The sequence below is a fragment of the Cupressus sempervirens genome, chromosome 9, assembly GCF_028749045.1.
Source record: "Cupressus sempervirens isolate cs-2001-9-10 chromosome 9, ASM2874904v1, whole genome shotgun sequence".
Taxonomy (NCBI): domain Eukaryota; kingdom Viridiplantae; phylum Streptophyta; class Pinopsida; order Cupressales; family Cupressaceae; genus Cupressus; species Cupressus sempervirens.
Genome location: NC_143126.1, coordinates 831,270,390 through 831,285,585, shown reverse-complemented (window position 1 = coordinate 831,285,585; position 15,196 = coordinate 831,270,390). Strand labels below are relative to the sequence as shown.

The window sequence follows — 15,196 nt, the reverse complement described above, 5'->3', positions numbered from 1 at the left end:
TATTTGAAGTTTTACCACATCATAAATGGTTTTTTTAATCCTTGCAGATCTGTGGTGGGAAGATTATGGTGGCACAATTCCTAATCTTCAACGGCTTGCCATCCAAATTTTATCACAGCCTTGTAGTGCTTCTGGTTGAGAGAGAAATTGAAGTACTTTTCAAAACATACACACAAAGAAACGTAATAGGTTGACTCAAAAGCGCCTGAATGACTTGGTTTATGTGAAGTACAACTTTCTCTTGCACGAGAAGAAGGTGAAAGGGCAAGCTTTATATGAAGCACTAGACTTGGATGACATTGATACATATTCAACTGGTTGGATTGCTCCTCTTGATGGTGAGGATGTGGATATTGGTGAACCATTATTGACAGATGAGCAACTAGCTGAGTTTGAGAGGGAAGCAGATGAGTGGAATGCAGATGTGGCAGCACGTGAGGAGGAACATGGGCTTGGTCATCCATCAGAGGCTTATGTTGAGCGTGAGGCACCTATTAGGATACCTGTTGAGGATGTTGCCACAACAACTACTTCAACACCACCCACCCAACAACAACGATCTCTTTTGAGTTTTACTTGTAGACGCAATTTATGATTGCTACTTTTAGTTTTCATTGATACTGAAACTTGAACTTAATATGTTTTCAAAAGTAGTAGTTTCATAGAGTTTGACTTCTATGTATCGGGCTTATTTATATTCAGAATCTCACATGTACTTGTTTTTTGGTATACGATTCTAGTAGTATGTTAATCTACTAAGTTCCTCTTGTTATGAATTACTATTTAACTTAAAACTTTGAATGATAAATGATATATGGTGGATATCTCAAATTATTATATATTCTAGAAATTTGGTGTGTATGTATGTGTTTTTAAGAATATTTTAAGAAATTTTATATTTTAAAATGTTCAATAAAGTGCTGATTTATTGCCGATTTTTTCGCCGAGTTTTTCAAATTTTTTGGGCCGGTCGAGTTATTGCTGATATCGAGTTTTTAAACTATGGTAAATAGTGACATGCTTATCTTATGCGTGTCATAATTTCATCAATATGCATTGTTATAGTTGTTATATTTGAAATGATTTCTATCAATATTCTATTTCTACTTTCTTGGTTTTCATTTATTGCCTTGGATATATGTGGTTGCGGCTATCTAGATGGTTGGAAACCCCTTATTACTCGTGGGAACTATTTTATCATTTACAATAGCAATAATGACATATAGCACAATAATGACAGAGTTATGTAGTGATGATTTTTAATACCTCTGTAGAGATGCTATTTTTCTTTTCCAAGCATTTTGTTGCTGCAGTAAGTGCATCCTTCCTTGTTTTGCACTATCATTTATTTCCATGCTAGATATCCAACAAGATGCTGAGAACCACTTGAGCTGTGTAGAAATGTTTTAGACAACTCCCTAAGGCACACTATATCAATGGCGTTTGTAAGGATATTGGTAATGAGTTGTACGTCCATGTCCTATTTTGCGATCTTTCCAATCATTGTGGATGATGGTTGCCACAATCTTGAACATAATCTTTAATAGGCTACAATGAATTGTTCACACGTCTTTTCTTCTTGGCCAATTATGTGGCCTATCACTTTTTCTAATCAAGCCTTGTGTATGCATTGGGGTCTTCAGTGAATTCTTTCACCATTTCTTACTAGTATGCACATCTTATATGGTTTGAGTGGCAGCAAATTAGTGTAAATAGCCACTAAATGCATTGCCCAAAGAGTTTATTGAAATATTTTACAACCAAGTTTTTTTTTTTTTTTTGTCGGTAAATTCTATATTGTAGCTAATAGGTAGAAGTGTATCCGAAAGGGCACGTGACAGTTGAGTCACCCCTTCGAAAAAGTATATGTACACCGTCTGGAAGGGACTTTGGAAGAACATGGTAGTCAACATTGTAATCATCTGAGTCATTGTAAGCATCGGAGTACATATTGTGTATATGAATAAATGATCTGTTATATCTTGCTATGCTACATGCGATAAGTAACCTTTTACCTTGTACAGTAAACATTTGGCATTGTTGCCAGTTGAACCTGCAACAAAGGAAATGTTATGAAGATTAATGCCGAATCTACTTAACAAGGATAGGAATAAGATAAAAGCTAAGGATGAAATACGCACAACACAAGTAGTTTTAATTTTAGCACAACAGGTGGAGCGCAGATAGAAGCTTCAGCAAATTAACGACAATCACTGAGGGGCAGAAGAAGCATAGACGGAGGGAGTGCATTCACCTAGCAGATCGAGCCGAAGAATTGCTAGAAGGGACTCGACAACATTGAATTTGGTGGAAAAGACAAGGGAGGAGTTCCTTAACTTGTATCTGTCGAGGGTAAAGAATCCGAACGAAAGGGAAGCATCTCGCACAACTTGAAGTGTCAAAGGAGCACGAGCGTGGAGTGAACTCTTTGTTCTCGATACACCCAATGAACTGATGTAGGCAAAGAATCGAACTTTGCTTGAGGAAGATCTTTTCTCACCAGGTAATGCAGTTGTTGGAAGTAGGACGGTTGTCCAAAGCAGTGCGGTTGTGCAGAACAACATGGGTGCTAAGAACAATGCAGGGACTTAGAACAACACGGGTGCTCAGAACAACACGGGTACATAGCAAGTACCACAATCAAAAGAAAGTGACAATGATAGGATCAAAGGAGAAATTGCCGAAGTTTAATGGTGATGGGATGGGAGATCCGATCAGACACTGCAAGACCTGTGAAACAATATGGACGACAAATGGTGTAATAGACGAGGATGATTGGGTTCAGCAATTTCCAATGACACTGCGGGGTGTAGCAATTGATTAGTTTGCAGATGAGGATCCTCAGAAATTAACTACATGGGCAGAAGTTAGGAATGAGTTCATAGCAGAGTTCCAACTACTAAGGGATGATAACGAAATTGTAGTAGAAATATACATCACAAAGCAGGGAAAGAACGAAACAATCCGTGTCTATGGAAGAAGGCTAAAAGAGTGGGTTGGGAAGATGAAGAGTCCACCGGCTGATAGATTAAAGAAACGATGGTTTGTTGAGGGGCTACGGTCGGCTTTGAAAAAGAAAATGAAGATTGTACCTCCAACATCATATGTAGATGCGTATAATCGGGCGATGAATTTGGAGAGCGAGCAAAAAACAAGTAAGAAGAAGCACAAATTGTCAGACTCAGACAATTCATTGTCTGAAAGTAGTAGCAGTGACGAAGAATCAATCAAGAAAGTTCGAGCGTTGCAGAAGGATATGCTATGAATGATGGAAGAATTTAAAAATCTGAAAAAGAATCTTTACTCGGTGAAGGGGGGATTGTGGTGTACGGACTGTAAGGAGGAAGGCCACACAAAGGGCTCCTACTCGAAAAAACAATTTTGCGATATCTGTCAGATTATGGGACATTCCACAAAGGAATGCCTGTTCAATATGAAGACAAAGGGACATCAGCAGGTGCTACTGACACAGGAAGTATCCGCCAGAGCAAGAACGAGCACAAACAATAACGATGCAACCTCAGGAGGGTACTGGAATAATAATCGGTGTGGAAGGGGCTGTAATAATAATAACAATAATAACAATGGAGGTTGGAGTCGCATATAGTACGACTCGAGTGGATGGCCGATGATACAATATCGTGCATGCAACCTCTACGGGCACTTCGCCAGAGATTGTACCACAAAGGAGACACCGCAACTGTTATGTAGATGGTGTGGTCCGGGAGACCATGAAGATTCAAAATGCCCAAAGCAGGGGGTGAATTTGTTAAGCATCAAAACATCCGATGAGGAAGCACTAGCCATTATGTGTGAGCAAGCTAAGAAGGCAAAGTACCTTGATGCAGAGGAAGAAAAGAAGAGGTTGTAGCAAGCACGAATGGAGTTGGAAAAACAGATGGAAACGAGAAAGTTACAAGTAAAAGACATTGCCGACACTTCGAAGAGGAACCTAGCTAAACAAAACATGATAAGGCAGGTAATGCAAATAGAAGTCGCTATAAAATTAAATGACCTTACAATGCCTCAGTTATGGACGATGATTTTGAATATGACACCACGCCTGAAAGTGATGGAGGAGATAGGAAAGGATGGCAGTGGAATGACTACAGCAAACCCAATGCTACTGGCACTCACAATGGGAAGATATCCGATAGTAGTAGATGGGTATCCTAGGAACCGTACTTACATACACAATTTTGGACGGAGGTTTAGGCGTGAATGTCTTACTAGAGGATATATGGAAAACGTTGGGACAACCTACGTTGTGGCCACCTACATTTTAGTTACTCACGACAGATCAGCACGGAATCAAGCCATTGGGAACCCTGATGGCGCAGCCGGTAACTATTGGAACGCAACTATTTCTATTAGATTTTGTGGTCATTCTGCTAAAAAGAAAAGGGTATGACGCTATCCTTTGATGGGGCTGGGTGGTGCAAGCGAAAGTGAAACATGATTGGAAACGAAATACCCTATCCATGGAACGTGGAGGCTGAAGATTCGTAATTGACTTACACATGCAGATGATAGGTGAGGAAGTAGTGTTGTCGAATTTCGAGGGCGAAGGTGAAGGGGACAACGAAAGGAAGAAGAGAATGGAACTTGATGAAGAGGGAGTATTGAGACTGGAAGGAGAGTCTAACAATACCTGGACTCAGTGAACAGCCTACTCCATTGGCAGATGGAGGACTACGAGCTCTTTCCAAGTTGTAATATTTTAAGGGTTGACGAAGGTAATTATGGAGAGGAAAATGAATGTTCGAAGGAATAAAGAGAAGCGAAAGAAGGAAAGTTGGTCACGATTGAAGCTGAAGGAAAGAACATACCATATGAATCCAACAAAAGGAAAGATTCCACCATACGGTACATAGTGAACGGACCGCGCGGAAAGAAAGGTTACACCGCACCACGGAAAGATTTGAGCCCTGTACAGTAGCATAAAGAGGAAAAAATCAGAACCATACGACTATTGAGGGAAGGAACAATCTACCGTACGGTTCGTGAAAGTGCAAAGAGGAAATGTCCACACAAACAGCCATCGTACGACCATATGAAAGAGGGAAAGGTGCCGTATGACTGAGAGAAGGGTGAAACTTAAACACTGTACGACAAATTGGTAGTACAGAAGTGGTGTACGGTCCGTACAGAAGATATAAGAAGGGAAGACATTGCAAAGACACCATACGACACTCAAAAGGCAGCAGGAGATCACGTATGGCCAACTAGAAGAGTAGAAGGAAAACAATTGCCGTACGAACACACAACGGAGGAGAACTTTGACCGTATGAACACATGAAGGAGATAATTTGGCCGTATGACTCAAGAAGGAATCATGAAGGTAGACTGTACGAAAAGCTAGAGAAAAGAACAGAACGTTGTAAGGCCAAGAAAGAACATCGTACGACCCTAAAGTGTCACGAGCCACCGAATGAAACCGTACGGCCGTACGACAAAAGGAAATTGCATAGAGGAGACTAACACAAACATCGTATGGCTATAAGAGGAAGAATGACCCCGTACGAACAGAGAAGACATTGTACAATAGTGGAGTATGGGTATGATGCCAACCGTACGACATAGGCATAGTCAGCTATAAAACACAGATTTTATTGCAGTACACTAGTAAACACAGAAGAAGGGTGATAGGAGGTTCTAAAAAAACAAAAAAAATGATTACAAATCAAAACAGTTCATAATGATTAATGTATGATTCCATAGGGAAGGGAAAGACATAAACAGGTAATAAAACATAAGCGGTTGGCAGAAAGAGTATGGGATTGGAAGAAAATCACAAAAATGATGTGTTCCATGGACTTCTATGTGGGTTTGAGAGTGCTAATTTGGTCTTGGCGGCAGGCCTCGCTGGGGGTGTTGCCCCCTAGACCCCCAGTCAGTTTAGTTATCAGTCGTGGGAAGTGTGACCAATTGATGAGACATGGAGCTGTTGTAGGCATAGAGTGTCTGTGTGCCAGAAGTGGAGAGAGCACTGGAGCAAGCCTTTCGAGAGGGATGCTACGCTTTGAGGCACTCGGAGTAGGTGTTGGTTGGACTTGAGGCTATCTTAGTGGATGCATAGAGAGCTCAGGAGGAGCTGACCATCTAGTTGGAGGCAGTAAGAGCGAAACTTGGCTCAGTTTACCGAGGAGTTGGAAGTAGAGAAGGCGACACAGGTGGCTATCAACGTCAGCTTGGCTAGGGAGACAGTATTGTGTTAGCAGAGGCTACAGATTCGACATGTTTTTGGAGACTAGTTTGGTGTAGGCACAGGAGAAATGTGAAGTGGTGTGACCGAAAAAGATCTATCCTGTTATATTTAGTCATAGTTAGTGTATTTTATTTTGTTAATCTGTCTCAGATATTTAGTAATTGTCGTCCGGAGATGACTTTACTTTTTGGGGGGGATGATGATGTTGGTAAATTCTATATTGTAGCTGACGGGTAGAATTGTATTCAAAAGGGCGCGTGACGGTTGAGTCACCCCTTCGAGAAAGTATATGTACACCGTCCGGAAGGGACTTTGGAAGAATATAGCAATCAACATTGTAATCATTATTGCAATACTCTGAATCATATTGTAAGCGTTGGAGTGCATATTGCGTATATGAATAAAGTATTTGTTATGTGTTATATCTTGCTATACTACATGCAATAAGTAACCTTTTACCTTGTACGATAAACACTTTTTATGTAGAAGGCCTTTTAAAATAGAAATATGCTAGATATCCAACAAGATGTTGAGAACCACTTGAGCTGTGTAGAAATGTTTTAGACAACTCTTTAAGGCACACTATATCAATTGCGTTTGTAAGGATATTGGTGATGAGCTGTGCGTCCATGCCCTATTTTGTGATCTTTCCAATCATCATGGATGATGGTTGCTGCAATCTTGAACAAAATCTTTAATAGGCTACAATTAATTGTTCACGTCTTTTCTTCTTGGCCAATTATGTGGCATATAACTTTTTTTAATCAAGCCTTGTGTTCTGATGGCTTGATTTTTCACTGATCCAAAAAATTTGAAATACCTTTTGAAAATCAAGAAAAGAGTATGTATTGTTGCTTAGGGTTTCTGAAAATGTTGCCATCCTCATGAAAAAACCGTAGAAAATAGTCATGTCCTATGTTTTGATGAATTTTTCATAAATTGGCATGCAAGTATGAAATATGGATACATCAAAACCATGGTTATTTGTTTAATTTTTCATATCCCTAGGTTCCTCAGCTATTTTTCATATTAAAATGGTCGTGCCTCTGTAATGTTTTAAGTTGTGATGTTGCAAAGTTGCCTTGGTTGCAACATTGCCCCATTTTGAATTCTAACTATTTTAGCAGCTGCGAGGATGCGAAACAATCATGATAACAGGTTAGCGCAACTTTATAGATGTTAAGGTTAAATGTCAAGTTTGGGTTGCGAAGAGGTGACAAGCTATTTATCGCAAGGTCGCAGGCATTATCAAGCTTAAGGCAATTTAAGTTGCGAAGAAGCATTTAAGGACCACACAGTCAGAATTTGAATCATCGCAGGATCACAACTTGAAGTGGACATAAAGGTTTTTAAGTTGTGAAGGCGTGAAAAGTAACCAAGATAGTTAAGGCCTACGTAGTCGCAACATCGCATGTAGTTAATGCTAACTTTTGGTTAAAGTGGTGAAGTAGCAAAATGCTCATGATCATGAGGTTAAGATTGACTTGAGATTAGGGTTGCGAAGCAGTGAAAGCCTGTAATTGCGGCTTTGCAGGGTTAAGAGATGAGTTAAAGGTTCAAGTTGCAAAGTTGTGTTGAAGGGAAACAGTTAACTTTAAAAGGTTATTGCAACGTCACGGGTGAAAAAGCATTGAATAGATTTCAGGTTGCAAGGCAGCGATAAAGGGCCAAAACAACATAGGTCAGCAGATCGTAGTTTCGCATAATTAAGCTAGAAGCAAATATTTTAAGTTGCAAAATTGCGAAGAGCATTTGATAGTTAAAAGAAATGGTCGTCGCACCATTGCATAGATTAAGAGTGTTATGTATCTGGCGGTTATGAAGAGGCTAGAAGCTGATCGCAGGGTCGCACTGTTAAAAGTAAAGACAGAATTGAAGCCGCAACCCTATTAAGAGCACAAGGATTTGACACATGGAGTCTGATGGAGTCTTGTTTTCAGTGGGACCTCGATGAATCAACGAGACTTGAGTGATGATTGGTCCATGTTTGCAAGGTGTAAGAAGGGGCCCATAAATAAGAAAACATAGTAACTCATTTTAATTACCGTTAGATGATCGTGAATCGGATGATATAAATCCTTTTTCAGGCCTAAATGTTAAAGGACAAAAAGTTTTCAAGAAAGTCTCCGGAATAATGATGCTTGTCTACTTCCAAATGAATTTCGGGCCAAAGACTAAAAGGGAACCTCCGAACATGCTAAAGTAGAAGGATCGAGAGATCATAAGAATGTAAGCAAGGAAATATGTCATAATGAGTTGTCAAAATGGCCAGTTCTGATTGGTCGAAAGTGCTAACTGTGACAAAAGAACAGTTTTATAGAAACCGTTGATAGGATGTAGAGCGATGATTGTTGCGTTCTCGCTTTTTAGAAATGCACGAAGATTAGCCAAAGAGAGAATACGACATAACGACACGTGGAAGTGGTAGGGCTGACCCATGCTATGAGTTGTCAAAAGTTGTTGTTAGTACGAGGTTCCAAGTGGCGAGTCTTAATTTGGTACGGATGTGAGACGTAAGGAAAAGTATTGCTTGATCATAACTGTTAGATCGTAGGAGGTTAATGTCTGTGGCATTATTGCTTTTCAAAGTTGCACGATGAATAACCAAAGCGAGAATGCGACCATTCGACACGTGTCCTAGTGGGCCCTAATTCAAATGGAAATACAGCTATAACCAAGATTTCTCAAGATCGTTGATAAGATCAAGATCAACGATCGTCGCTTTGCCACATTATGAAGTTGTGTGATGTTTAACCAAATCGGTAAAGCCACGAAGAGACATGTGTCTTAGTGGGCTTGAAGTTTTGAAATGAATGCAACGACAGCCAAGATCTCCTAGGATTGTCGATCAGATGAAGATCGACGATTGTCGCTTCCCTGCATTTTGGAGATGCTCAAACTTTAACGAAAGTGGGAAACTGACATGCTGACACTTGGTAATGGGCCCAGGTGGTGATGACAGAGCAGAGACGAACCAATCCCATGGTGACACTTGTCAAAGCTTGATCAAAATTGGTTTGACCCAGATGCAAATTTGGAAGAAAATTTGAAAGGTTCAGAGATAATAATTTTTTAATTCTTCTTTGGAGTTCAATGTGGAGACATTTTTAAATCAAAAGACGTTATATCATGAAGTTTTGACTTTAGGCCAAGGTTAAAAATTTGCAATCAAAATACAGACCTGAAAACCAGTCATGGACTTGAACTTCTTTTGATCGTCCTAGGCGTTTTTGTTAGGCTAGTATATGACTATCATATACCAATAGAAAGGTCTCAGAATGCACTTTCCATATTTGATGTTTATTTTCGCATAGGAAGCAGTATGTGTGATATATTCAGGTTTTTGTCCGAGGTATTAGTTTTTCAATTGCATTCTGGTATGATGGTTCAAACTTGTCTTATGGTGAAATGATGAATTGGGTGTGCACCAAAGTTGGTAAAGATGCAGTTGGTGTTGTCTTTTTACCTCTAAATCAGTTTAGTAAAGGATTTATCAGCATTTTAGATGCATATCTGATGTTTCCATCAAAAAAGGGGTTTCTCATCATTCCAGGAGATATTTTGAGTTTGTTGAAATTGAATGATGAGAATCAGATTCAAATTTCGGTTGCAGAGAGAAGAGAGAGACTTTGCAACAGCAAGGGATGGAGATTCAAGTGGATATGTGTCACTTCCGGATCAAATCTGGGATTTCTTTCCTCTCCTATATCTTTCTTCTTTCTTTCTTTCTGAGGGGGTTCCAGGTTCTTGGATAGTTTTTTCCATATCTATGATACCACCTGGTCAGTTCCCAAGTTTTCTGAGCAAGTTCTCAGTTGGGTTTCCACCATTCTTCAGCATTTCTCTCTCGTAATGAACAACAATTAATGAAGTTTTATAGATAGTTCTGACCTATTCAGCCATTTTATGAGTTAATTACATGCATTCTCATGTATTTGTTTTCAAGGAAATAAATCCTATCTGTGTTGTTTGTAATGTTGTGGCTTCTGAACAAAGAGCTTAAACCCAGTTGCAACTCCTTAAAGTTGTATGTCTTAATATGTTTTGCTGTTGGAACAAAGAGCCAAGTAAATGCTTGATATATTTGACAGGGTTGCAATAGAAGGATAGGTTGAGTATGAGGTTCAGTCTTGATGCAGATGTTTGATTTACAAAGTGATAGGATAGATCTGGAGTCTTGATATATGAGAGGTATCAATGATATGCAAGGATGCGTGTTAGTAATTTGTGGAATTGCCCAATAGATAACTATAAGGCACTAATCAGCTACAGGATCTATATGTTTGTTGTTCATACCTTGGTTTTGCTGATAATTAACACATTAATCAAAGCCTTTTCCCTTTTATGTTGAAGAGCTGAAAGGATTTACTCGTACTTAGCTTGTCAAGTTCATAGGTCATGTTATTAGCTATTTCATGTCTATGTTGTTTGCATAAGCAATAGAAGAATTGGGGTTTCAATCTGCTTTATCCAAATTTAGATATATGTTTTGGCAACTAGTACCATATGAACAAATATGAGGTTCACTCGCCTAGGTCTTGCAGAGCCTGAAGAAGAAGAAGGAATATAGCCTTATAGTTGGCCCCGATGTTTGAATAGGTATGTTGAACATGGGAATTAGCTGCCCCTAGATGTATTTGTTCCTATCATTGGGTTATTGAAAAACTGTTAATTCAGAAGCCAAAAGGGTCTTCAGTGAATTCTTTCACCATTTCTTACTAGTATGCACATCTTAAATGGTTGAGTGATAGGAAATTAGTGTAAATGGCCACTAAATGCATTGCCCAAAGAGCTTATTGGCAATATTTTACAACCAAGTATTTTTTAATTTATGTAGAAGGCCTTAAAATAAGATGTGTGGCATCCATGATTGGGGTATTGGCTGGCATTGTAGGTGGTTTACTCATTGAGATCCTTTATTTGATGAATGCTGATATTTTGTTTGAGTTCATTCAATTGCTTGTTGGCTGCCTATTGCGTTTTACATATTTAAGAATGTGTGTTGAAAATCCTTGCTTGGTTGGTTCAATGCAAAGCTTGAATTCCTTGGCCTAGAATTGGCACTGATGCATTTTCTATCAGATTTAATGAGATCTTGTGTTAAATATAGCACACATTGCAGTGCTGAATATATGTCCCCAACCCCTAAAATTTGCTTTCTAAAAAGTGTAAATGTACCCTTTGCATTTGGGATTTGGTCTCCAAAGCTATGACAAAGAATTGGTTTCAAAAATTTGTGTTGACCATCGTTTCTTTGAACTAGAGCTTCTTGCCTTGTAGCAAGTACTTGTAATAGGAAAAAAAAAAAAGAGAGGTAAAAATACCAACGGCTACCATTGCTCATTAAAATGAAAAAAATGTTTAAAAAAATAGAGAAAAAACCAGTGTAACACGGGGACTCGCACCCGACTCCCAAACCTCGAAGTACCCGTCCTCCCCGCACTGGTTACTTGCACACCCAAGTACCCCCACCTCCGCAAATCCGCAATTATGCTTCCGCTGGAATGGGTACTTGGATTTCTATTTGAATTTGGTTTTTTTAATGTTACTATTAGGTATGTAATTTGTTACTATGTTGAATGTTCAATTTTTCTAGTTCATGTTGCAAAATTTTGATATGTTCAAGTATTTTAAATTGGTATGTTTTACTGAAACATCATTTGTTTGAAACATCATTTCATAACAAGCATTTCAAGTTCTATATGTTCATAACAAGCATTTCAAGTTCTATATGTATACTATACAACAGCCCTCCCTGCTCTGTCCTCCCCTTGTCGCTGTCCCCTGGCAGTCCCCTTATTGTCCCGAAAATGAGGCCCATTTTCTTGCCATCCCAGAAACTTGTCCCAACGTACCCCCGTCCCGAGATACCCCAGTACTGGAGTTAGATAGGGAAAAACAAGTAATGTGGAGATTTATATGCAAATCTAAAACTTAATCTTATCTTCAATGAAAAAAGAATCCCTGTTGCAAGCTCCTGAATCTCTTTCAAAGCAATTGAATATTTGTAGTAGTCGAGGAACGAGAAAATAATCAAGTATGAGCACTGGTTTGATGGGGTTTCAGTTGAGCATTAGGAAACATGTGTAGAAGGAGAGGTAAAATTTTGTCTTTTGCTTTGACAGCTTAGGGTGTAGGGTAGGTTTATTAGACTTTAAGATTTACTTTTAGTTGATTCTTTTTTATAGTAGTTTTAGAAACCCATTTGTGAACCTAGTTTCACCTTGTGCATGGGTAGTGTTGGAGGAGGATATTAGAAAGGGCCATACTATTGTGCATTTCGAAATGCAAATCTACATAGGATTGGTTCATGGGTCAAACTTGGTTTGGTGTTGTGGAGTCAACTAGAGTAGTGAAAAATAAAAATAAAAAACATTACAAAATATTTTTGTTGTTAGTAGTGGCATGGTAGATTTGAAATGTGAAGATCTGAAAGAATTTGATTCTTCAGAGTGGGCATGTTTGAAAATCCTTTTTGTGTTTAATGTATCTCTGTTCAGTAAATTGATGTGGGCTGAATGGTTTGGTAGTTAGGATATTTGATATTTCTTTGTGACTTGCAGGTTTATCCAGAAGGAACACATCTCATGATCCCTTGGTTTGATCGTCCTGTAATCTATGATGTTAGAGCTCGACCTCATCTTGTAGAAAGTACTTCGGGTAGTCGTGATCTTCAGATGGTGAGTTTCCTTCTATTGAGCAATATATGCTTGCAAATTTTGAAAAGACTGCAGGCATAAGCATTCTGTTTATAGCAGCTAGATCATTTGCAGTAAATCATACGTCTCTTCTTAGGGCTGTGTGCTAATACCAAACATCAGGTGCTTTTTGTGGAGGCAAAATACATTCTTATCTTTTTTTATTTGACTGGCAATCACAAAGATCTAGCTAATGCCTGTTTCCAAATGTATTTGGTAGGGAGATAATATAGAAAGCTAATCCTTCTTTTATTCACTTAAAAAGTTGTTCTTTCAAATGCATATGAATTCCAAATTTTGTATCTCAATTGAATACTCTGCAGCAAATGTCTTTCTGTAACATATTTTTTCAGAGCAAGTTTATTGATGTATTTTTCTGCTTGAAAACATCCTTTTCTTAAGCCTTTAAGAATTGCAAGAGCAAGGTGTTTCTCGAGTGTAGGAATTATTTATTTTCTACACCTCTTGGGTATTGCTATTTTGTCTCACTAAAAGGCATATGGAAACAGAACTTAGTATGATGCTACTTTGTCTTCTATTGCCATTTCTCTAAAATAGTGATGCTTTACATTTTGATATGATTTGTGAAAGTTTTGTTGTTATCTATAAAAAGACCTGGTCTTTGATATTCTTTATTGCCAATTACATTGTGTCTTATCCTCTACCATAGATAATAATCAATAAGCACATTATTTTCTTATTAGTTTGGGATATTATGCAACTGCATGATGTTCATTTTTAGTGGCACTCATCATATCTCTCTTTGTTGTGTGATAGGTTAAAATTGGCCTTCGAGTTCTGACAAGGCCACTGCCTGATCAACTCCCAACTGTTTATAGGACACTTGGAGAGAACTATAATGAGAGAGTATTGCCTTCTATCATTCATGAAACCTTGAAAGCAGTGGTTGCCCAGTACAACGCAAGTCAGCTGATCACTCAACGAGAGGTAGTGTATGTTTAGCCTTACAGTGTTGATGTTTGGCATCTTATCACATATTATTTATTTTATACACAGCCCAGTGAAGAAATTGGTGTTACAACTTGTTAGCTATATGTGCTACTAACTTTTTCTTTAAATATTTTGACAAAATTCAGGCAGTAAGTAGGGAGATAAGGCGTATTTTGACTGAACGAGCTGCACAGTTCAACATAGCTCTGGATGATGTTTCCATAACAAGCCTAACATTTGGAAAAGAATTTACTGCTGCTATTGAAGCAAAACAAGTTGCAGCTCAAGAAGCTGAACGTGCTAAGTTTGTTGTGGAGAAGGCAGAGCAAGACAAGCAGAGTGCTATCATTAGAGCTCAGGTATGTGTGATAAAATGCTAAACTATTGCTTAAGGCCTATTTTGAAAGTTGCAGACTTTGTTAAATTGATTTCTTCTTACAGGGAGAAGCCAAGAGTGCCCAGCTAATTGGTGAGGCCATTTCAAACAACCCAGCATTTATTACATTGAGAAAGATTGAAGCTAGCAGGGAGATAGCACACACTATTTCAAACTCTGCAAACCGAGTATTTTTGAGCTCTGATTCATTGTTGCTCAACTTGCAAGATATGGATGTGGGGGAGATTGTGCCAACACCCAATTCCAAAAAATGATATTGATGGTCTAGGATCATCAATTTTGAAAACCTCTTAATCACCAGCCCCTTCCCACCCAGAAGCTTGAGTTTTTTGTATTGTTTTCTTTGTCAACTTGCCAAAATTTGATCAGCTTCTGGAAACGGTCATTTTTTTTCTTAATGGTAAAATATTCTACTTTCAGAAGAGAGGTTTCTGCAATGAACATGGTTTCCTAAACACTCAGTGTTTTCTTCATATCATTATGATGACAGGCATAACTGCATGCTGTTGTTGGTAAAACATGCCAAATGTTTACCGTACAGGGTAAACGGTATATTAATGCATTCAGACAGTAGACAAGAACATGTAACACAGAAGTATTCCTTTTATTATTCGCATGTATTCAGAAGATATTACAATATTCAATATGATTCATTACAACGATTATCCCAAAATCCATTCCGGATGGTGTACATATAGTAATATACCTTTCCGAAGGGGTGACTCAACTGTCACGCGCCCGTTCAGATACTATTCTACCCGTTGGCTACAATATCGATTTTACCGACAACACATGCAGCATGGGTTTTTTATTATGTCTTTGAAAAGTATGAATAGAGCCTACAATTGATATGACCGTGGGATGATTGGTATGCTTAATACTGGATATTGTATCATATTATCATATATCATATAATAAATATTATACGGTAAAATATCACAT

At 38.5% G+C, this 15,196-nt stretch overlaps 1 protein-coding gene across 2 annotated transcripts in view; it reads left to right on the top strand.

Annotated features, from left to right (window-relative positions):
- The window catches only part of LOC149541254 (prohibitin-1, mitochondrial-like), a 39,960-nt gene extending 25,033 nt beyond the window's left edge, over positions 1-14,927 (top strand). For both annotated transcript variants that reach the window (XM_089802267.1, XM_089802268.1), the window contains 4 exons: positions 12,772-12,888; positions 13,684-13,854; positions 14,004-14,216; positions 14,299-14,927. In XM_089802267.1, the coding sequence (XP_089658393.1) occupies positions 12,772-12,888; positions 13,684-13,854; positions 14,004-14,216; positions 14,299-14,508 (711 nt within the window). In that variant the 3' untranslated portion in view covers positions 14,509-14,927. The remainder of the gene's footprint in view (positions 1-12,771; positions 12,889-13,683; positions 13,855-14,003; positions 14,217-14,298) is intronic.
- The last annotated feature ends 269 nt before the right edge of the window (positions 14,928-15,196 follow it).